The sequence below is a fragment of the Mus pahari genome, chromosome 5, assembly GCF_900095145.1.
Source record: "Mus pahari chromosome 5, PAHARI_EIJ_v1.1, whole genome shotgun sequence".
Taxonomy (NCBI): Eukaryota; Metazoa; Chordata; class Mammalia; order Rodentia; family Muridae; genus Mus; species Mus pahari.
Window position 1 is genome coordinate 117,399,082 of NC_034594.1, and position 24,807 is coordinate 117,423,888.

Here is a 24,807-nt window from a genome sequence, read left to right on the forward strand (position 1 = left end):
AAGTTCTAAAGAGGCCAAGTAAATAAATTTACTTATTTACTAAGTAAAAAAAATTACTAAGTAAATAAATTCACAGGAATAAAAGCAAGAGCTAAATGTTTTACTGTGCTCCCCCAATTTGATAGCCTAAGAGATAGTCACTGAGGAAAACAACATACAAGGTGGATAGTCAAAAACAGCTCTAATGATAAAATCAGTTTCAAGGAATGAACATTCCTTAAGTAGTAAAAGACAAAACCAGGACTCAAGGAATATGGTCATTCATTGCAGCTTGGATGCAACACTCTGTCTAAAGTAGAGGAATAGTAAAATATTTTACTACGTTAAAATATAGGTTTTATATTTTATACCACATTGAACACACACACATAAAAATACCAGTGTTTTTTATCTTGTTTCTTTTCAGACACGTAAGCAAATGTGTTCTTTGGTGCCTGGGAATTTATCATTATTTAGGGATAATGTAAGATAAGAAGTCCCAAGTTGACATGTGTACAAATAGAAGACTCAAAATCTTATCGCATATAAAATAAGAATCATAGACTTAGAAGAGGTTCAAGTTACACTGTAACTATGTTGACACATACTCATTCCCCCAAATCATACTTTAGCTTCCCAAGTAAAAATCACTACAGTCTATTTCACTTTAATCTTTGTTTTTTTTAAGATTTCTTTTCAAGTGGAAATGTATTCCAGATAGAAATATATCACTTTAAGTTTAAAATCATCAAAGTCAACAAAGAGAATGTACATTCATTAAATGTATTCATTTACAAAAGAAATCTTGAAGAGGCTGAACAGTTCAACTGAAACTGAAGACTTGTTCTTGATTTTTCATTATTCCTTTTTAAACATGAGTTAGTATAGACATAGTATACACACAGGCTGACTTTCAACTGATTTAATAGTTCTTCCCTTTGATAGGGTTTTGAAGTTCAATAGTCTAAAATTTAATACCATCATGACAGTATTTTCCAGTAAAAGGAACCACAGAGCAATGAAAAATCAGAAGCAAGATGGCTTGAAGAGCCTAATAACTCCTAAATATACACACATTTATAACCTGTATTTATTTCTAAAGAAACAAATTTTAAGTAATGCTAATTTAACCAATAGAGAAAAAACTTCTATCAAAATATACAATTTCCATTACAGACTAGAAGGCTAATATTAAAAAAATAGTTGTAAGCCAAAAAAGTTTGCTTGTATGGATGGGAGGCATTGCCCCTTTGAAGCACACAGCATCAAACAAGGTCTTACAAAAGACCACTCTGTGCCCTTCTTCATTTATAAGTTCTTGATGAATTCATAAAGCTTGGTTTCAGTCTGTAGATCAAGCTATATCCATGCTTCTTAATCCAAGGTTTCAGAAAAGGAGGAATTAAATGATTCAGAATCTCAAGTGGGATTTATGCTTTACCATGTATCTGGGGAAAAAAATACAATAATAGGTTATAATGACAACACAAGTTTTAAATTGTTTTTAAATATTACATGTAATTAATTAGGGTAACTTCTATAACAAAATCACTAAAGGACAAAATATTGTTTTTATTGAACTGGAAACGAGTCTGTAACTTTGGAAAATCAGTAAGCAAAAGAAACATATTTCTCATTAATTCTATAACCTATCAGCTTCCTGGAAGTGCATTTGTTTTTACAAACTATCAGTTACAGCTATAAAGTTGACTCATGACTTTTAGAAAGCTGATACAATACAATATCAGACAAGCTATAGTTTCAGGGAATAAAACAAACAGCAGTTGACTCCATAATATTAATTATGATAATTTGCTGTTCTTATTTGTAAATTACAGAACAGTTGTTAGAAAGAACTCAAGAGCTCTATACGAGTAATTCATATAAATATGACAGTAATCTAAATAAAAGGAAAAGTTAAATTCCTTTCACGAGCTTTCAGTCTTCACAGCTCAAGTGTCGCCTGACTCTAGGCTCTCTTAGCAGACAGAAAATGAAGTTCACAAGGGAAAACAGTTCATGAGACCAAGATTACACAATCTTTGTCCTCTCACTGTGAGTTTCTTGTGCCTTCTAACAGGCTCTAAACTTGTTCTACATTTAAATATAAGGTCAATAAATCAAAGTTATTATGCTGGCATCAAATCAGACAATGTTCAAAGCAAGGAATTACAGAATATAGCTCATAACTTTAAATTTTTAAAATTGATTTTAAAAATCACTATAATAAAGCACATGTGAGTATATTTTAGGATCATAATTACCTATCCAGTGTTTCCCAGAAACGTAAGAAAACTGGTCTGTCCAAGTGACGTTTATGATAGCTGAGTTCTAATACTGTTACATCCCATTTTTGAACATTTGGATCTAGACGAACTTCATCATACTTGAGATGGAAGGCTTTAACTATATGGAGAACAGGAAGAAAAAGAACAAGCATTCTTATTAAAACTATAGCCAAAATTATGGAAATACTTTACTGAAAGAAAATACATATAAACACAAATACTAAAATTCCAATGTCTCTACTCCCAACTGAAGCTACACTAGAATTGTAATCAGTGATCTCTGAAACAGCCAAAATGGTATGTATCCTTGTGAAATAACTAGGGGAGTGAAACCAACAAGACTCATGGTAGTAAGATTTTTGTCATCATGACACAGGTTCAGGTAATTCAGAACGAAGAAAACTCAATTGAAAAATCCATTAGACTGGCCCAGAGACAAGTCTGTAGGAGCATTTTCTTGATTAATGACTGATGTGAGGGAACCCAGGCTAGTGAAGGTAGTACTATCCCTAGGCAGGCTGAGCAAGCCACAAAATGCAAGCCACAAAAAGCAAGCCAAGAAGCAGCTTTCCTCCTCAGTTCCTACCTCTACTCCAGCTTTGTTTACACCTCTCAATAATGAAATGCAACCAGGACATAGAAGTCTCTGTATTTGTCAGGCTCTGGCAGGATACTTGTAGCCAACCATTGGACTGAGCACTGGGTCCCCAATGGAGAAGTCAGAGAAAGGGCTAAAGGAGATGAAGGGGTTTGCAACCCATAGGAAGAACAACAGTATCAATCAACCAGTATCCCCAGAGCTCCCAGGGACTAAACCACCGACCAAAGAGCACACATGGAGGGACCAATGGCTCCAGCTGCAGAGGATGACCTTGTTGGTATCAATGGGAGGAGAGGCCCTTGATCCTGAGAAGGCTTGATGTCCCAATGTAGGAGAATGCCAGGATAGGGAAGCGGAGTGGGTGAGCAGGGGGAGGGGAGGATGGGATGGGGGTTTCTGCAAGTGAAACTGGGAAAGGGGATAAATAAACCCTTTCCTTCCCCCACAATCTTTGGCAATGGCGTTTTGTCATAGCAATAAAAAGCAAACTAATACAATTTGGTTTTAAAAACATAGAGAAAAAGAAAAATTTGTGATAAAAATAGCTAAAATCTAGTTAAGCAAATACAGTACTTACATATAAGGTGAACTATTCTATGTGCTAAGAGTATTACAGTGACCAACATAAACTCTCCATCTTCACAGAATAAATATTCTAGTAGCCACTAAATAGGTAAGTGAGCATATTGGTGTTTTTGTTTTTCTTGACATAACATCTCATTTATGTAATCCAACCTTACCCCAAGTTCACAGCAATCTTCCTACCTCAGTTTCTCAAATGCCAAGAATACAGGCATGAGACACATCATGTCTAGCTAACACACTGGCTTGTGACATTAGTAATTAGTCAAGGTTCACTTCTTCAAAGGAAGTGAAAATGAATAGGTGGAAGGGACAATAAATATTTTAAAGCTATTTCCTTTAAAAAAAATAAAATTTACTTTATGTAAATTTAATTAAAAGAATTCTGTGTTACAGATTTGAAAAACCAATTTTCAAGTATGTCACTTAAGTGAAAATTTTTTGAGCATTTTTAAAATTATGAAATTATTACATTAATATAAATTAACATTTTAAGATACTTTTCAATCTGCTTATTACATTCTTTGTTTTTTTTAATCTGTCAACTGTTTTGCTCTAAATTGCTGCTTAAACTACATATAAAGGTGATGCTGGGACGGCTCAGTACAGTGCTTGCCACAAGAGTCCACAACTCAGATAAAAATTCAGGCCTAGTACTTTGTGTCTCTATCCCCAAAGCTGGAGGGCAGAGAAAGCCAGATCCCTGAAGCTCATTGGCCAGTCGGTCTAACCACAATGATGAACTAAAGGTTGGTTCAATGGTAAACCTTGTCTCAGAAAATGAAATGGGACTGGCATGAAGGCCCAGCAGTTAGAGGTACTTCCTGCACAGGCCTAACAACTGAATTTGATCCCCAGAACCATCAGTGGAAGCAAAGAACCTCTTCTCTACTCTCTAGGAGAAACTGTGGGACCTCATGAGTCAAAGTCAGAAACATACATACATACATACATACCCATTCTTTGTCTTTCAATACCACATAGATACAAAATATACACCCAACACACATACACACAATTTAAAGCAAAACAACCCAAACAACAACAACAACAATAACAACAATCAACATGAAAGTAAGAAAGTAAAATACCTGCTACGAAATATCTGGCCTCCACCTATAATCTCATTTGCATGTACATGTGTATACCCACCTGAACACATATATATTCCCACTAAATACATGTTATATTTAAATAAAATGATTCACCCTAATTTACCTAAATCTCTTTAATAATTAGTAATTTTTCTATTATTTACTTTTGACTTTTGAAATTGAAGTTGGTAACACAGCAAAAAACAAACTAAGGTTTTCTTCATCAGACAGAATAATTTTTATTGTAGGTATCAATAATATAAAGCAAATATGCCAGCATATTACCATACAATATATTTGTGACTCAGAAAGGTCAAAGTTTCCTAAGCTTCTTCAAGTAAAAACAAAATAAGTTATATAGTGACATGAAGATTGAAAAAAAGCTCCATATGCATCAAAATAACACATCTTTAGGGAAATTTATAAATTCTGCCAATATTTTCAGCATGGAGCGAAATGTTCTTCCTTTTGCAGAACAGATACTATAATGGTCAAATTATGACAAAGAGATACTATAGAAATTTAAAAAATAGTAACTAGCAAGAATTTGAAGAAACTATCATAAAAATATCTTGAGAAATGGAGCTGGAGAGATGGCATAGAGGTCAAGAACACTAGCTGCTTCATCTAGAGGACCTGGGTTCTATTCCCAGTACCAAAGTGGCAACTCATAAATATTGATGAGTGGCAACTCATAAACATCTGTAAGCTCTACCTGCAGGAAATCCACTGCCCTCTTCTGGCTGCCAAGGTCAGAAAGCACACACTGGGGCACATACAGAAATGAAGGCAAAACATTAATATATATTACAACAATTAAAACTTTTTAAAACCTTGAGAACTGAATATACAATGTTTGTCTTAGAATGCAAAAAGTAAGAATTCAATCCCAGCATTCCAAAAGGGGGGCGGGCAATTTTAATAAAAAAGTATGTAACTATTCAGATACTTAAAATTGAAAATATTTTTCAAGCTACAAATTAAAATTCTTGTACTTTTGAAACATTTTATTTAGAAACTATATAACTCAGTTTATATATAAAAGTCTGGTTATCTTGCTGAATTTTGATTGTATCATAATTGTGCAATCTTAAGTTACTCTTTACTACAGCCCATGAAAATGCCTCCCAAACTCTTAGGTTTCTCTTATGTTATACAAGTAATTAAATTGTCTACTTTGTGCATTATGATGTGGAAAAAGTAGAGTTCGTAAAACCTGAGAAAAATACTGTCATACATAACTTATCAACTTGAAGCAAACTACAATCACCTCAGAAAAGTCTTAATGAGGGATTTTCTATACTGTGTTGGCATGTAAGCATGTCTATGGCAGACTTCATTATTAAGTTAAATGATATGGAAAGAGCCAGCCCACTAGGGGCAGTACCACTCCCTAGGCAATAGGTCCTAAGCTGTCTAAGAGTAGAAAATCTGTGGTGACCACAAGTAAGCAAGCAAATTGAGCATGGATGCATTCATTTCTTTCTGCTTGACTGTGGTATGATATGACCAGCTAAATGAAGGCTCTGCTATGACCTCTCCACAATGATGAACTGTAACCTGAATCTGTAAGGTGAAATAAACACATTTTCTTCCTAAGTGGCTTTTTGTAAATATATTTTTTTTTCTGCAACACAAATGACACTAGGAGAAACACTAAGAGCTAAAGGATAATAGAGTCCTAAGTTTCTGGCTTAGGTTGATCATTGAAAAAACTATGCTAGGGATAAAAAGTTTAGGCTAAGGAGAGTAAGACAATTTATTGATGTTACTTTTAACAAACTGTCATATTCCATCAGAATATTAACAAGTATTTATCAGTCAGTAAGTCAGATAATCCCATAATCTTGAGTTAAGATTTTATAAAGTGGGGAGAGATAAAAACTGAAAATGTGAGACTAGAGTGACTTACAGGACAACCAAGGATACACAAAGAATCTCATCTTAAAAAACCAAAAATAAAGAAATGAATGAATAAATAAATAATAAACAGAAAAATGAAAATCTAAGATTTTCTTAAAAAGGTATTCAGAATTTAAAATGTATAGTTAATAGCCAGAAACAAACTACAAAAAAACTAAAAATAGAAAGAAAAAAAAAAAAAAACAACAAAGCCCCTCGAGATCAAATGGATGCTTAACAGCAAGCATTTTAAAAGGTAAGGAATGAGTCAACAGTGTAGACTTCTGATAGGAGGTCAAGACTATACAATCCTGGGAGATGGGGAAAAACAACTTTAGTGAAGTATCCACGCTATAGTGGTTGAAGACCTGAGCACAGCACTCATGGAGATAACTGTTTCAAAGACTAGTTGCAACAAAGAAGGTGTGAGCTCAAGTCCATGTTTTGGTTTTGTGATTCCTTTAAATATGGAAAAATATTTCTAAACACTGCCAGAAAGGAGCCAGGATGAAAGCAACAATGAAGAGAAAGAATAAGATGGGGAAGAAAATTATGGAACACTGCTAAGTTCTCTACATCCTTACCTACCTTGGAAGAATACTAATCTTAACAATTAAAATACATGTATTAAGTTGCTAAGAAAATTCAGTCTTTATGTCTTGAAATTAACCTAATCATTTTTGCATTCATTAATACTTTCATTAAATTTTCACTCCCACTATATATTTTCACTGTGATATTTCTATATAACTCCACATCATGTAATAACTAAATTTTATATAGGTTGATTTTTGCTAAATTAAGTCTATGACATTTATCAGCTAACCCATCTGGGATGGTTACTGAGATTGGCCTTTCCTCTTCATTCAGTTCTCTCAGCTCAAGTGTTTTGTCTTTTGAGAATCCTTAATAGTTCTTGTTTCTTGGGAACTTCTAATTTTTAGGTCTTTATTAGATAATCTGTCTGGCAAAAATGCAATTACCACAGTAGGAGTAGCCCTTTATTCATTCACTCAATTCCGTGCTCTCAGCATTTAAGAACGCCTGACACACAGAGGCTTTCAATAAATATCCTATGAATGAATCATTTTATATACATTGCATCTATTGTTGAACATACATGTTGTGTAAATTGATAAAAATAGATGATGTAGTCTACTAAGGAGAAGGGATATTCCAACGATTATTTAAGTTGGGGGGCTATATGATACATTGCTAAGTATTTTAGGTTATTTACCTCATTAATATTTCAATATGCCTGTAATTTTTCTTTCTGATTGTAACCATATTTATATAATGTACATTGTATAAATTATTTTCACTGTGAAATTTCTACAACTGCATATGTCACATAGTAACCAAATTTTACCCAGATTGGCTTTTGCTGTGAAGATCATCCACATTGACATGTCACTCATTTTTATAGACAATCACAAAGAAAATATTAATGTGCAAAAGGCTTTAAAAATACAGGTGGTTAGCATAGAATGCTACTTAATGGCAATCCTTTAATACAGACATAAGCAGGGTGACTTACATGTGGCTTTTTCTCTTAAAAACCAATTCTATATTGAATAAGCAAAAATATATGGAGAATCTTACTTTTCGCAAATATGTCAACTGGTGATCCATCAGGGAGAAGCCATGGCCAACCTTTGAACTGCCAAGCAGGACCTTGTACAAAAACAGCCACAACTCGATCCCTACCAGCAGAAAGGAGGAAGTGGGGGAGAAAGGAAGAATACTTCAAACTCGAGCTTTAACCAGTTCAAATCTTTAAAAAGAAAAAGGGTCTCATAATTATTCATATAACTGTGTTGCTAACAGTCCTCTTGGTGAGACAAACATAAATAAGATGACTTTTTAGCATGTTTTATGATATAAACCTTAATGACTCCTATGCTGCACACACACTTAGGTAGCCCTACTCCTACCTAAGTCTTCTGGAAATAGTTTCAAATCATCTTTGTGATCTTTTTCTTCCCCTGAGTAAATAATGTACTTATAGATTAGATTAATTGAACAAAATAGTTTTAAATGGAAGTTACTGGAAATTCAAATACATATTAAGTGTTTAAATTTAATTAAAACACTAAATTATTGGAACTCTCTAGCCATTTTATGAAAATCAAAGACTCTTTAGGAAAAAAATCTGAGGATAAAAACTCTCTACTTTTCTAATTTTTCCAAGCTGTAGATAACTATTATTTACCCTAGATGTTAGTTTGGTTTTAAAGCAACTCATTTTTTCAGCTATACAAACTAATTTTCCAAGAAGGAAGTAATCTCTTTTTAGCTCCTCATTTTTCATTATTTTGCACAATACTTAATTAAAAATTATATTAAGTACTACCTTAAGCAGTTTAAGCATATAACAGTCTGGAACAACACAATGATGGCTATTTACCATTAGTAACATATACTAAAGTATTTACTATGTGAGAATGCCGTTTCAAGCACATTAAAAATAATCATATTAACACATTTCAATTTCAAAACACTCTGGTGAGGTAAAGACTACTCCAGCCCATGTTCAGATGAAGAGACAGAATACATGAGTATATTAGAGAATATTCTATTAAAGAGAAGGCAAAGGAAGAGATGGAAGAAAAAGAAAGAGGGGGAGGACTGAAAATAATGATTAATCTCGGTGACTAGCAAGAAATGTTCCATTTAAGGACTGATACATAAAGAGAATAATCACCTCAGTATTACTATGGAAATAGTAAAAGGTCTTCAGAATGTTCAAAAATCTTCATACATCACACATTAACAATTCATCTTAGACAAAAATTCTATACATCAAAAAAGCAATTAGCCAGTTGTTCAAGGCAAGTGTGGAATTAATACCAATAATCAGCTTTTAGGAAGCTGAAGCAAAAGGACTGCTGTTGAGTTCAAGCCTATTTCAGAGTGAGATCAAATACACAAACATACACACACACACAAAATTACTAACATAAGACGCATGCACGTACACACACGTGCACACAAGTACCCAAAGTCACTGAGAAAGACAGCAAACTTAAAATTCTTACTCTTCTTGAAGTTTCTGAGTTTAAAATTAAATAATAAACAAAAATATTTCCTTCTGTGCAATATATACCTGAACTTTGAAAGACATCTTCATGGATGCTCACAGTCAGCTATTGGATGGAACACAGGGCCCCCAATGGAGGAGCTAGAGAAAGTACCCAAGGAGTTGTAGGGGGCTGTAACCCTATAGGTGCAACAACAATATGAACTAACCAGTACCCCCTGAGTTCGAGTCTCTAGCTGCATATGTAGCAGAAGATGGCCTATCGGCCATCATTGGGAAGAGAGGCCTTGTCTTGTAAACTTTATATGACCCAGCACAGGGGAAGGCCAGGGCCAAGTAGTGGGAATGGGTGGGTAGGGGAGCAGGGGCAGGGGTGGGGTATAGGGAACTTTCAGGATAGCATTTGAAATGTAAATAAAGAAAAAAATAATAATAATAAAAGAAAGACATCTTCAATAGTCTACAATAGTACAATTAAATGTAATTTATGCCCTGTAATAATTGTGAGAGAAAGATGTAACTAGAATGTCAGCATTACTGATACCAAAAATTAGATCTTCATATATAGATTAATAAGCTTTCCAAGATATTCTCTTTTTTAAACCCATTATAAAGTCTTATATTTGTTTACATCATTAAAAAAATGGGCAGGAAAGATGGCTGACCACGAAAAGTGCATGCTACCAAACCTGACAACCTGAGTTTGATCCAAGACACATATGATTGGAGAAAAGCTTCTCCTCCAAGTTGTTCTTTGATCCCTGCAATACCATATCACCTGCATACATGCAATATAAATATTCAAAACCATTTATAACAAAACATGAATGCAGAGAGAATGAGGGAGGAAAGAAAGACGAGAGCATGATAAAGGGAGTATCTTACCAGTCTTGAGGCATAAGTTTCAGGGGCTGGTCTACTACTCTGTAAGGTACTGTGACACTAATTGCTGTGCCCCCTGGTTGCATCTGGTCTTTTCTTCTCTGGATTAGTGTTTCATTTTCTCGTTGACAACCCTGTTTCTTCTTCTCATCTGATGGGACAAATCTTTGAAAAAGCAGAGGAAAAAGTACATGACATAATGAACTAGGAAAATCTATTTTCAAATAATTTTTGAAATTTTAATTATTTTAAGCTAAAATGTTTGCTTTTATGTATAGATCTTAGGCATTGGAATATGGATCTTTATTTTGTATATTAAAATGAACCAATATTTCATGTGTGCCCTACCAGTGAGCACTCAGAAGTTGTTAACATTAACTTGATTTCTCAAATGCTATTAAAGAACATAATGACAAATGAAAAGATCATTTGAAAGGAAGATGATTGTGTGGTGGGATAGGGCTGTTTACTGGTGATTCAACTTCAAATCTGAAATTTCATTTGACACCTGAAAATTTTTTACACTTTTTTGTTTCAGAAAAATTAGTAAAATGACATCAAACTTCTATGTTATCTTTTTAAGACTTTAAAGTAGAAAGATCAGCATATGCCAAATCTGTTCTAAAAAATACCACATACACATAATCATATAGCAGTATTTATCGATTCTATGTAGTTCGATTTTTCTACTCTAGCTTCCCAGCAGAGGATATACCTGAAGAGATACTACCATTCTAGAACCTGATACCGTTTTACATGCTGTAATGGTTAGCACATTAACTGTCGACTAAATTTAGAAACTCCTTTAGATGTGTCTATGAGAGGAATTCAGAAAGGCTGACTGAAGGAAGACCGACACCACTGTCCCCAATGTTGAAGCGCAAGACTGGATAAACCGGGGAAAGCAAGCAGAACCCCAGCATTTGTTTAGTCTCCCTGCATCCCAACTTCAGATATAATATGTCACTCTCCTGCCATGGCTTTCCACCATGACACCCTCTACTGAGAGTCAAAAAGCCTAAGTTGTCTTTGTCAAGTATTCTGTCAGAGCACTGCTAAAACTACTATGTAAGCATTTACAAAAACTCTGGTTTTTAACATAAAAACAGTTCAAACATATGACCTATTTTTCATGGATTAAGCCCTCCAATTAAATTAAGAAATACAATCCGAGCCGGGCGGTGGTGGCGCATGCCTTTAATCCCAGCACTTGGGAAGTAGAGGCAGGCGGATTTCTGAGTTCGAGGCCAGCCTGGGCTACACTACAAAGTGAGTTCCAGGACAGCCAGGGCTGTACAGAGAAACCCTGTCTCAAAAAAAAACCAAAAAAAAAAGAAAAGAAAAGAAATACAATCCGTGGGCTCACTGAATGTGTGCTTCTTCCCCCCTCAAATTTCAATATTGTTTATTTATCCATCAATGAACCTGTGGCATAAAATAGAGAAAGTCAATGCCAGTAATTTGACAGAGTTTAAAAGAAAAAAAAGTTGTCAATTTCCCTTTAACTGTATTTGTGGCCCATTTAGGTGCACACTTACCCATTATTCATTATTTACTATTTGATTTCAATAAATAATGTTTGGGTGTATGTGTGTGTATACATTGGGGTGCATTTTTTATTTACAATTATGATGTAATATTTCTAAAAATGCTGCTTTGGCTCAAGTGTGGCCATTGCCCTGAGAAGTTAAGACAGCCTATAGAGGGAAGGCCATGAAACGGTTCAGCAGAAAGCACTTGCTACCAAACCTGGTCTACACAGTAGGAGTATGTCATTCTAAAGGGTAGAAAAGGTGAAAGGAGAAAGGGCTAAAAAGGAATATGGAAGTCTATAGTGGATAGGGTTCCTTGAAATTTTTGAGGTCATGAAAGGTTTTAGTGTTTGGTGCCAGCAATGGAACAGAACTATCTGTCTATGCTGACTGGATTTCATATCCATTTAACATTTGCTAATCACTTGCTACTGTACATTTTTGTTTATGTTTAGTTAATCACACTTATATGGAAAATGCCAAATTAATAGTAACACTTTGGATAAAATATTATTTTAAAATGTATTTCTATAATTATTTAAAAATTGTATTTATATAATGTTGGAAACAATTCTAAACCAAAAGAAACTGATGAAGTTATCTAGCAAATCTGCATGTGCAAGTATGACATATTATCTTAAATGTTAGAACATACATACATACACACACACACACACACAGCTGAGTGTCTGTGCTCTTGAACTCTCATTTCAGATTCACAAAACAGAGTTCTTTTCACCAAGACACTACATATATTTACCATTGCTTAGTTATAAACCTATTTTCATTCACAAAAATCACTGCTCGGGTCCAAGCGGTTTTCTTACAGGTATGTGTGAAAGAAAATTTAGTGTCTGCAAGATATACTCTCTACATTTATGTATCTTTGGAGTGTTTCTTTGTACAAGATTTCCTCTTAGAACTCTAACTTCAGGGAATCCCATGGCCAGAACAACACTTTCCACTCTAAATAACCGTGCAGTCCCACCATCCTTCTCTCAAACATGTTGACAGATAACAGGTTTGTGACACTTCTACAATGTTAGCTTCATTTTGTTAAAGATTAAGCTGAGTCCTAGTTTCTGTTTCACTTATCACTGAAGGGCTACAAGAGAGACGAATCCTTAGTTTTATATAAAACCAAACAGAATTTATGCCAATTTGAACTATGGGCTACAGCCAGTACTATAATTGTGTCAAGGAGGTTTCAATTATGCACTAATTGCATGGTGAAGCCTCCAGCTGATTCAGTCGGTAGGGGACACGTCAGCTGCAATGAGTCATTAAACAATGAGGAAAATGTTTTGAATTTGGAAGAAAAAAAAAATGGGTACAATCTATCCTAAAAGTGGTCCATTTAATGGTGTGGCTTCTCTGTAGTAAGGCTAATAAGAAAAGGAAAGTTAATATTTTGTTATCTCTTCAAATTATGAATATCAGATTACATCAAGATGAATACCACATTAAAAATTACTTAAAAGGAATTTTAAAAATAAATTATCCAAAATTACAAAGAGTTAAAAAATAATCCCAATAATCCCAAGATTAAGTAAAAGACAGCCTCACGAGAACCACACTCTATCCCTTACACAAGGAAATCAAAAGTTAAGGTAAATAAATACATGTTACTCTTGGACTCATAAACACACAACACCACACACACACACACACACACACACACACACACCCCTCACTTTCAAATGCTAAATTTTAGGTCAAGTCTCTATTTTATCTATTTTTCCCATTATTTCCATTCTCCCCCTTTTTCTTCATTTACTTTAAATTTAAACAATATATCTATAGTATTAGCTACAGAATATAACAAAGCCAGGTCGCTGAGGAATCCAAAATTTAGTTGAAAAATCTAGAAATACAAGAACAAAACTAAAGAAAACAGAAGCAGGTACTATTTTCACAGACTATCAAAGATTGAAAGACTATATTTGCATGTTAGAAGGTGGACAAAAGATACATCCCCCCACCCCCACCCCGCACATGGTCCTCATCCCAGGATTTCTCCTGATTGGTTCAAATATCAAAGGATATTCTATCCTTTCTAGGTTACAAAATTGTATAAAACAATAAATTTCAACTATCACTTTTCATTTAAAAAACATTAAGAACAACTCCATCCTCACTTATAGCACATAATATACATTAGAAGTGGTAGGCAAGGTGTTCGGTGGCTGAAAACTAATGGATTTAAATTGATTCTGATTCTATCAATTTTAACCTCTTTATTTTAAGCACAAAACAGTATTAATTAAGTAAAGGTTAATACTGTCTGTCTATTAATACTCCAAAATAAAGAATATATTTATGGCTAAAGTACAAAGTATTTACTGACATATTTTGCACTTTTTTCCTCAAGGACAGTTCAAATAAGAAATATGCACATTCCTTAACTGATTAATGTACATCTGTAAGACTAATCACGATATTAAATATAAAATATATGCTTACAAACTTCCAGTTCCAACAACACAGTATATCTTACAGGGTACATACAGTCCTCTTACTATCAGCAGCTAGAAAAGATAGATCAAATATAAGCAAAAAAGTGACAACCAATTAAGTGGACAGATGTTGCCAGAAAAAGACATATATTTCTGTGGGTTAGATTTTACCTACATGAAGGAGTACAACCAGAATCTCAGAATAAACAATGACAAGATTAACTAGTCAAAATTCTTTCATTTAAATGGCAAGGCAATTTATCTATGTTGGCCTGACTCTCCAGTTGAGGTGATACATTGTCAGCAAAGGGCCAGCCCTAACATCACTCTGAATTTAAATTTATATTTACCCTACTGAACCAAAAATCCTTAAATGCTTTAGGTAGTATCAGAATATCTAAAAAGCAAATACAGACTGACAGAGACAGACAGACAGTCTCACACACACACACAGGCGCGCACACAGACACACCCCAACACACTACAGAAGAACATGCCTTCAGTCCAGAATTTCTTAAAGCCATGTTCAGATTCATGAGGTGTTTGTTTTGAAGACTGGTACTTCTTGGTAAGACAGCAAAATTACATGCAAGTAAAGCAGGTAGCTCTCTTCTACACCTCTCTAAGCATTGTCATCTCAAATGCTTCCAGTAGCTAGGAAAATGAAGTACTAACTTTTTATATACTTATATATCATCTTTTAATTCTCTAGTCTTTGTTTCCTATCCTAGCAATTCTATAGATATTTATGTACACTTCCTCTAATACTATTTGCTTCTAGATCATATATAAGCCTTGTTCCTATGAGATAAACCCACCTAGCATTTCTTGGTTATTTGTTCTGTTTTGTTTTATAGATCTTCTTTCTGTTCTTATCCATGCCTTTCTTCTTGAGAACTCTTTAACTCTCTATCCTTGATGTCCCAAAGTTTATCCTGGCTAAAAAAGCAGTTGTTGTTGAACTGGAGTGCTGGAGTGTACATGCATCTCTTCATGTAATTCTAAATTCAAAGCTAAGCCTCACAATGAGCAATTTCTTCAAAGGACCAGATAGGCTTTTATGGCCTGTATGCTTATGTTGTCTAGATTCTTTCCCATGGCCCCAAAAGCCAAGCAGAAGATCTGTTCCTCCTCCACAGCTTCATGCCCACCTCCATTCCTCATTCCTGAGAACCGCATCTGTTTCATTTATTATGGAGTGATTAACTCTGAGTAACGAGGGAAGTATATTCACCAGAAAGAAAGATTGAAAGTAAAATAGACTATACAGCAGAACAGCTTCAAGGCAACAGCAACCATCAGCACACGTGGAAATCATGGGGATCAACAGCCTGGTGATGCTTCAGGAGCAGGAACTGTGTCACACCACAGCTTACACAGCCATGCCAGACCCAGCAGGAATGTATAAACTATATACCCATTTTAACAATAACGCAGGGGGAGAAAAAAAAACTTCAGAAAAACCTATCTTTTTTTTCCATGTTGATTCTCATTAACTTATTAGCATTCTGAAATCGCTTAGTCGGGAATCATTTTAAATCTTGTCAATGAGGATTATCATAAAAACAATTTAAATCAATTACTTTTTTTTCCTTCTGTAATCCTAGCAGTTGGAAATAAGAATTCCAGGTCATCCCTGCTTACACAGAAGGTCAAGGTCAGTCTGTACCTTTCACAACCTAAAATAATCAACTCACAATAACTAAGTAGAACACTTATTCACATTCACTAATATAAAGAAAAATACTAAAAAGGATATATCACTAAATACTTAAAGTATAAAACTGAAGTTGGTTGGAGAGTATGAGATTTATTATATATGCATTAACATGATGTGTTCATTAGAATAAATGTAGCATAAATGTGTATGTAGTCATTCTAAAAAGAAAATGGGAAGCAGCTACTAAACTTTTCAAAAGGCTAAACACCTATGAATTAAAATAGGACATACATTTCAGTTGTACTTTTTAAGGTTTTACTTCTACGTACATTAAATGTCTATGCCACGTCTCTAATTGGGCTGCATCCTCCTGGTAGGGAGATCCATAGAAAGGACCAGAATTTGTTTTAGAAGCTCCTTAAGGTCTCCAGTTAAAATCAAAATATAGCAATTGCTTTTAAAAAACTAAGAGTATCCTTCACATAAGAGCTTCATCTAAAAGTTTCTGTAACTGTCTGTAAAGCAGTTGTTCTCAACCTTCCTAATGCTGCGACCCTTGAGTACAATTCTCCTGTTGTGACCTCACACTTAAAATCATTTTCATTGCTACTTCATTACTGCAATTTTGCTACTACAGTGGTCTGAGAGAGCTCTTGGGAAAGAATTGTTCGACTCCCAAAGGGGTTAGGACCTATAGAATTCATATAATAGACTATAATTTTGTAAACTTTTACTTTATTTTTCTTAAATTATTTTCTCCCAATTAACAAATGTGCAATGAGCCTTTCCTTCTAGTCTATTGCTATTTCTTTGTGTCATCATCCACCAAGCCCCAGAAATCTCTTCTACCTGGGACCTCCAGTGGCCACACCTGGCTGTGACAGGGATAGGTGGTTTTCACTATCCTTCCTGGTCTCCATTACAATCACTGCCGTCTCACTGTCAGTGACAGAACAGCTTGTTTGCAGGAGCATCCACCCAGCTCACCTTCATTCCATGGGGATTCTTCATGGTGCAGACTCAGCTCAGCTCTGTTTCCCCTACCCTCTCCATTCTAGTTCTAAGTCACAAATGGGATGTCTCCATCATACCTGTCGCGTTAGAGCTAAGGGATATATGTGGGAAAGGATGTTCAAAAATTTTAAGCTTGAGGTGATAGATGACTCCAAGAAACTTGTCTTCCATATACAACATTTCTAGTACACATATAATATCAAAGAAACCATAAAAACAAACACAGGGTTTGCACAGGTTAAAGCCAGTGCTGAGAGGGAGAAGTGGATATAGACTCCCACGATTAAACAAGAAGCTATAGGCAAATGATACCTACTAGTAAAGGAAAAATTAATTTTCTCCAATGGAGTCTTGCTGAGTATATTAACCACCCATCAGGGTAAGTCCCATAGCCAGGAGTAAGAAGGTAATTTTGCAGCCGGGCGTGGAGGCGCACGCCTTTACTTCCAGCACTTTGGAGGCAGAGGCAGGCAGATTTCTGAGTTCGAGGCCAGCCTGGTCTACAAAGTGAGTTTCATGACAGCCAGGGCTACACAGAGAAACCCTGTCTCAAAAAAAAAAAGGTAATTTTGCATGCTTCCTGGTTATTTTGCTTTATTTAGGTATTTCTGTCTCATTGGTATTTTGCTTATATATTCTGGTTTCCATTTTTATATAGATGTTTGTTTGTAACCCAGAAAGGAGGGAGAGGGAAAAGAAACCATGAAATTGAGTGAGATGTTAGGCAGGACCTGGTAGGAGTTTGGAGAGAAAAAACATGATCAGAATATAGTGTTTAAAGCGTTTTTTTCCCCCTGAAGAAAATGTAGTAAAAAAGGCTTTAGAGGGAAGAAAAAAAGTGGAGGGAAATGATATAATTGTACTGTAATAGCAAAAAACTTAAAAACTTAATAGTGACAATTATCTTATAAGAGAACAAATTTAATTATAAAAAACTACAAATGAGTGGTGATGGTGGTGGCAACAGTGGCACACACCTTTAATCTCAGTACTCAGGATGCAGAGGTGAGGCCAGCCTGATCTACAGAGCAAGTTCTAGGACAGCCAAGGCTACACAGTGAGACACTGTCTTGGGAAAAGGAAGGAAGGGCAAACTGAACTATAAATTACTTACTTCAGATCCTGTAGAAGGTCTTTTGCATTAAGCATAGTTATTAAAGAAGTAGTAGCTGCAGGAATAATAATAATGGGTGTTCGTGACCCTGTAAATAAAAAGATTTTAAGGTTAAAAACAAAATCATCATTACTGATAGTACTTTCTTATTAAAGTAAATTTAAATATTAATTCTTTTATACTAAAATCATTTAAAAATAATAATGCCAAAAATATTTAATAACTTACATGGCTTATTTCCTGCCAAGCAAAAATAGCAAGCACATACACCTGATACACAAGCATATTACCACTGGTTCTATAACCTAATTCATCCACATTTACCACTTAAAGTAAATCAAAGGCACAATCATACCTTTCTTCTGATTTGGGGGGGGTCTGGCTTGAGACACTAGAAAGAGAGAAAAACAAAATTACAATTGTTACAAAAAAAAAAAAGAAAATTAACAAAACTATTTCCAACTTACAAAAAAAGCCTAAACATTGCTGATAGTCATATCTAATGGTGAAACAAAAACATCTCACATTCTATGCCTCTGCTTTTTACAAATATTAAAATGCTTTAGAATTACTCAGCAACTTGGTGTTACAAGAAACAAATAATATAACAATGCTATATACCATGTTCATACATGTCTGGATCTGATAAACAAAAGTTTTATATTACATCAATTAACTGTTATAAATGTAAAACCAGGGTACTGAAAGAACATCTACCACAGTAGATTCAGGACAGAGAATCTGATAAAAGAAAAACAAGTTATTGGGGATTAAGATCTGAAATAATTTTAAAATTCTTTTCTCTGTTTAAAATTTTTAAATGAGGCCTGGTCAGAAAAAAGACCCTTAAGAGCAGTGAATCAACTACATCTGAGTATCTCATTTATACGGTGTGGAAATGACCTCAGTAGTAGTAATTATGGTTGCACTATGAAACACAAATATTTCTGGTTGTATTATTGTTAGTGTATGTCTTTAAGAGAATAGTGCTGTATCTTCAGTTTTACTATTTATATAATGTTAAAATTCATTCTGCATAATATGATGAAGAACACAAAAAAATGAACACTTATCAGGACCATGGAACTTCAAAAACAACAGTTAAGAAACAAAGCAATAGCTGGGCGGTGATCATGCAAACCTTTAATCCCAGCACTCTGGAGGAACTTTTTGAGTTCGAGGCCAGCCAGGTAGGTAGGACTACAGATAATTCTAGGACAGTTAAAGCTATAGAGAAACCCTGTCTCAAACTATCCAACACCCCCTTCAGGGGAAAAAAAATGAAACAAACAAACAAACAAAACACTTAGGAGAAAAGAAAGATCTCAGAATAGACTGGGGAATGTGGTAATAGGACCTAAACAGAATACAGTTACATGAGAGCCTGGGGAAAAGAGAAGAACCCAAAAAAGATGCTAACACAAGTAAACTCTAAGTGAGTGGGGCCTCTAAAACTAGGTGTAAAAGAAAATAGTTACATGTTAACAGTTGTTCTGCCTGGAAATGTGGTTTAGCAACTCTAAAAACACTACTTTTATGTAAAAAAAAAATAAACTAGGGAACAGTAGATAGTAAGAGAAAAGTCAAATTCAATGTCAGTTCTCATAAACCTTTTTCAGTTGCATACTAGACAAGGGATTAATTTCTTGAATCTATAAAGAACTTGAGAAATTAAATACACACACAAATGATCTAATCAATAAATGGGTTTGTGGAATAAAAAAGACACTTCTCAAAGGTCTTAGTACAAATAACAAATAATAACAAACAAAAAAGTTCAATACCCTTAGCCATTAGAGAAATGCAAATAAAAACATTGCAATTCTCTATTACCTATGTGAAAATTAACACTAAGAAAAAATAGAGCCAGGGAAATCACTCAGTAGTTAAAGGCATTTGCTTGACATTTGAATTCAGTCCACAAGGCACATAAGGTAGAAAAAGATCATACTCCTACATTCTGATTTCCATAATGTGCCATGGCACACTTGGGCGCTCTTCCTCCTTCTGTTCCCCTCCCCCTCAATAAAAATCTTTTAAAGAAGAAAGAGAAGAAAGAGAAGAAAGAGAAGAAAGAGAAGAAAGAGAAGGAAGGAAGGAAGGAAGGAAGGAAGGAAGGAAGGAAGGAAGGAAGGAAGGAAGGAAGGAAGGAAGGAGAAAGGAAAAGAAAATGAAAACTAACAAATATTGGCAAGGATCTGAGGGGGAAAGGAACACTTACACAGTGATGTCAAAATGTAATTTAAGATAGACATCATAAAGAATGAAAACAGAAATACCACAAGATCCTGCTATACATCACTGCTAGATGTTTATTAAAAGATGAATTCATACCAAAAATGTAGTTCATATACATAATAAGAGTTAGATTCAACTGTACACACAAACAAGCAGGGGTTGGAAGAAGGTTCAATGAGTAAAGTGGCTGTTGTATAAACACAAAAACCTGTATTTGAATACCAAGAACCTACCTAAATTATGAGGCACAGTGACATGTGCCTCTAACACCTGCTGGTTGGGGGGCGGGGTTAAAGAGATAGGGGGTCACTGGAGCCCACTAGCCAGTCAGTCTAGCCTAACCTATGCATTCCAGCTTTGATGAAAGACTGTCTCAAAACAAAGTAGAAGAGACATTTAAGAAACACATGAATAATTTCTGATGTTCAAACATATAACACACACATATATAATACATATACAAAAGAAAATAAGCTAGATTCAGAAAGACAAACAGGATGTTTTCTCTCATATATGGAGCCTAGATTTTTTTTTTTATAAACACAAATGTAAATACATGCCTATATATATCCTAAGAAATTTGCTAAGGGGAAGCAAAAGAAAGTAACAGGTAGGAAATATATGGTCAATGGATTTGATAGGCTCAAATGATCAAGGCACTTGATATACTGGAACAAAAATGTTGGTATGAAACAGCTCTGCAACAAATACACCTTATTTTTTTTTTAAATAAATAAGTAAATAGCGAAGTGGTCAATGGTAAGGATCTGACCTCATGATTTATCTCATAACCCACATTTGCTACTGCCTAAACTGGTAGGGTGACTCACTGTGCCTAGTCTGTTTCCTCAATTGCAGAATAATTCTATGTCCTACTACGTGTCACAAAATATTTAAAAATAGTGATGTTTTTCAAGTCCTTAGACAGACCTGGCATAACTACTAGCATACTACTACTACTACTACTAAAGCAAATACATTCATTATCAATATGCCAGCCAAAAGAAACATTATTATTGTTCATTTGATTGGTTACAAATGTTTGGACTCCTTATTTTAAAAGTATGACATTTTACATAGTCATTAAAAGCAGTGATATCTGTCCTCAGAGCTTTCAACCTTGTGGATTGAATGCCACTAGAATTTAACTTCTGGCTTCAACTCATCTTCCCATTTCTCACTAGCAAGGATTATAGACTTGTGCTACCATCTATTTGAATAACATACTAATCTGACATAGGTGACATGTTTTGATTTGCAAGGGATGTTAAAATATTTTTTTCTTTTTCCCCAAGTAAAAGCCCAATAACTTTTAAGTCAGAAGTGGCAAGATCTGATTTTCACCTTTTAAAAAAGAAAAGGAAAATGTCCTAGTACATGCCTTTAATCCCAGCAGTGGGTAGGGACTGAGGCAGGCATAACTGGTTTTGCAGTCTGCCTAGCATATGCAGTGAGCTTCAGGACAGGAGGAGCTAAAAAAGCTCTCAGAACTAGTATGAAAGTCCTCAGATTATGTGTAATTTAAATGAGGGCTTTTTTTTCTTATTGTTTTACTTAAACAGTAAAGTTAGGTGGGAAATGCTTTTAACAATTACCATGAAATTCATTGAATTAAATTATATATATATTATAAAAATTAAATTTATGTTATATATTATATATATTATATATTATATATTATATATTTGGATGCCCATGACAGTTTCTACCTTGGGAGGACAGAGCAGGAACAGAAAGTTAGACTCATAGAATGTGGTCTGCTGACTACATGTAAGATTTACATTTGTTTTAAGATACCCATAACATATGCTCATGTAGATGTCAGAGCTACTATTTTTAGTATCGAGTGACAAAGTTAGACAAAGATATCAAACTGAGGATAAAAATTTGGAAATAATCAGCATACACATTTCTTGGGGAGGGGAGGGTTTCAAGACAGGGGTTCTCTGTGTAGCCCTGGCTGTCCTGGAACTCATACAGATCTGTTGACCTATGTCTACCAAGTGCTGGGATTAAAGGCTTATGTCTGCACTGCCCAGCTCAGCATATACATTTTAAGCAAGAGGACAGCTATAAAGTTCTCCATCCAGCACATTGCTTACAAACTAATTATAACCAAGAAAAATTTGAATGAAATAGACAAAAGTAACCTTCTCAATCTCACGGGAGTATATAAGACACACTAGAGCTATAGTCCATTTACTTAAAAATTCTAAATTATGAGCAATTTAAACATAGAAAGCTAAGCACAGTGCCATACATCTTTAATCCCAAATCAGAAAATAGAGGAAGGTGAGTCTCTGTGAGGTCAAGGATACCCTGGTCTGCCAGGTGAGTTTTACAGCTGCACAATTAAGACCCTATCTCAAAATTAAAATAAAATAAAATAAAATAAAAAATTGTTTAAAATAATAAAGTAATAAAAATAAAAAATTTTAATCTAGAAAAGCTTAATATGGACAGTGATACATTTAAAGAGCAAAAGAAAGGTAAATGATTTACTCAGGCTATAAAAATGAGATAACAAGTACCTTCCAGGCAGACACAGCACCAGGTCACCTAGGGCAATGAGTAGGCAGACAAGCCCACGGTCCCTAGAAGACTGACCACGCGATCTTAGGATCACTGGTGAGTGGAACACATAATCTGCTCCAATCCAATCGTGTGGGACCTGAGACAGCACTAGGGAAGCAGAGAACTGGCCTGACCTAGGGCACAAGTCCGTCCTGGCCAGTGCCAGCACCGGGTTACCTAGGGCACGGAGTCGGCGGACAACCCCACGGTCCCTAGAGGACTGCCCACGAGATCTTAGGATCACTGGTGAGTGGAACACATTATCTACTCTAATCCAATTGCGCGGAACCTAAGACAGCACTAGGGAAGCAAAGAACACTTGTGCCTGACACAAGTCCCTTCCGGTAGGCGCCAGCACCAGGTCACCTAGGGCGCGGATTGGCGGGCACACCCACGGTCCCTAGAGGACTGCCCATGCGATCTTAGGATCGCTGGTGAGTGGAACACAACTTCTGCTCCAATCCAATTGAGCGCGGGACCTGAGACAGCACTAGGGAAGCAGAAAACCGGCCTGACCAGGGGCACAAGTCCCTTCCGGTCGGCGCCAGCACCTGGTCACCTAGGGCGTGGAGTTGGCGGACACGCCCACAGTCCCTAAAGGACTGCCCACGCGATCTTAGGATCACTGGTTAGTGGAAGACATAATCTGTTCCAATCCAATCGCGCGGGACCTGAGACAGCACTAGGGAAGCAGAAAACCCGCCTGACCCAGGGGACAAGTCCCTTCCGGTCTGCGCCAGCACCAGGTCACCTAGGGCGCGGATTGGCGGACACGCCCACAGTCCCTAGAGGACCGCCCATGTGATTTTAGGATTACTGGTGAGTGGAACTCAACATCTGCTCCAATCCAATTGTGAAGGGCCTGTGACAGCAGGAACAAGGACACCAGTGCCCTTCCTGACCAGAGGCTCGGGTTCCTTTTGATCATTGCTGGTTTACCTTGGTTTCGAACAGACAGCTCCACAGTCCTCAAAGGAGGCACGACATACAGGCACTGTAACACAACCAGGATCTTAGGAAAACAGGATCCCAGGATAACAGGAGCTGGGTCACAGCAGTATATGAGTGTCTCAAAGGAGCTTGACTGCCAAGAACTCAGACACACCCAGAATCTCAGGTTCACAGGAGCCCATAATCAAAGGATCACAGAGAAAGCTGGACGCTGAGGAGTCCTGAATCAACAGGGACAGGCTCCAATCAGATATATTGAGGGCAGCAAGCACTGAAGATAATCAGATGGCAGGAGGCAAGCATAAGAACAGAAGCAACAGAAACCAAGGTTACTTGGCATCATCAGAACCAAACTCTCCCACCATAGCAAGTCCTGGATACAACATCATACCAGAAAAACAAGACATAGATCTAAAGTCACTTATGATGATGATGATGGAGGACTTTAAGGAAATATAGGAAAACACAGGTAAACAGCTAGAATCCTTTAAAATGAAAAAAACAAAAATCCCTTAGGGAGTTACAGAAAAACACCACCAAACAGGTGATGGAATTGAACAAAACCATCCAGGAACTAAAAATAAAAGTAGAAACAATAAAGAAAATCCAAAGGGAGACAACTCTGGAGATAGAAACCCTAGGCAAGAAATCAGGAACCATAGATGCAAGCATCAGCAACAGAATACAAGAGATGGAAGACAGGATCTCAGGTGCAGAAGATTCCATAGGAAACATGGACATAACAATCAAAGAAAATGCAAAATGCAAAAAGATACTAATGCAAAACAATCCAGGAAATCCAGGACACAATGAGAAGACAAAACCTATGGATAATAGGCGTACATGAGAATGAAGATTATCAACTTAAAGGGCCAGCAAATATCTTCAACAAAATTATAG

General features: G+C 35.7%; 2 protein-coding genes across 2 annotated transcripts in view; one reads left to right on the forward strand and one right to left on the reverse strand.

The window, feature by feature from the left end:
* Window positions 1-369: 369 nt before the first annotated feature.
* Cdc73 (cell division cycle 73) overlaps window positions 370-24,807 on the reverse strand; it is a 94,604-nt gene continuing 70,166 nt past the window's right edge. Inside the window, exons 12-17 of the mRNA XM_021198424.1 lie at window positions 18,500-18,535; window positions 18,145-18,232; window positions 10,372-10,533; window positions 8,049-8,149; window positions 2,244-2,385; window positions 370-1,427 (exon numbers count right to left, since the gene is read on the reverse strand). Coding sequence (XP_021054083.1) covers window positions 1,391-1,427; window positions 2,244-2,385; window positions 8,049-8,149; window positions 10,372-10,533; window positions 18,145-18,232; window positions 18,500-18,535 — 566 coding nt within the window. The 3' untranslated portion in view covers window positions 370-1,390. The remainder of the gene's footprint in view (window positions 1,428-2,243; window positions 2,386-8,048; window positions 8,150-10,371; window positions 10,534-18,144; window positions 18,233-18,499; window positions 18,536-24,807) is intronic.
* Window positions 23,023-24,807, forward strand: part of B3galt2 (beta-1,3-galactosyltransferase 2) — a 20,554-nt gene continuing 18,769 nt past the window's right edge. Inside the window, exon 1 of the mRNA XM_029538444.1 lies at window positions 23,023-23,202. The gene's annotated coding sequence lies outside the window, so the exon portion shown is untranslated. The remainder of the gene's footprint in view (window positions 23,203-24,807) is intronic.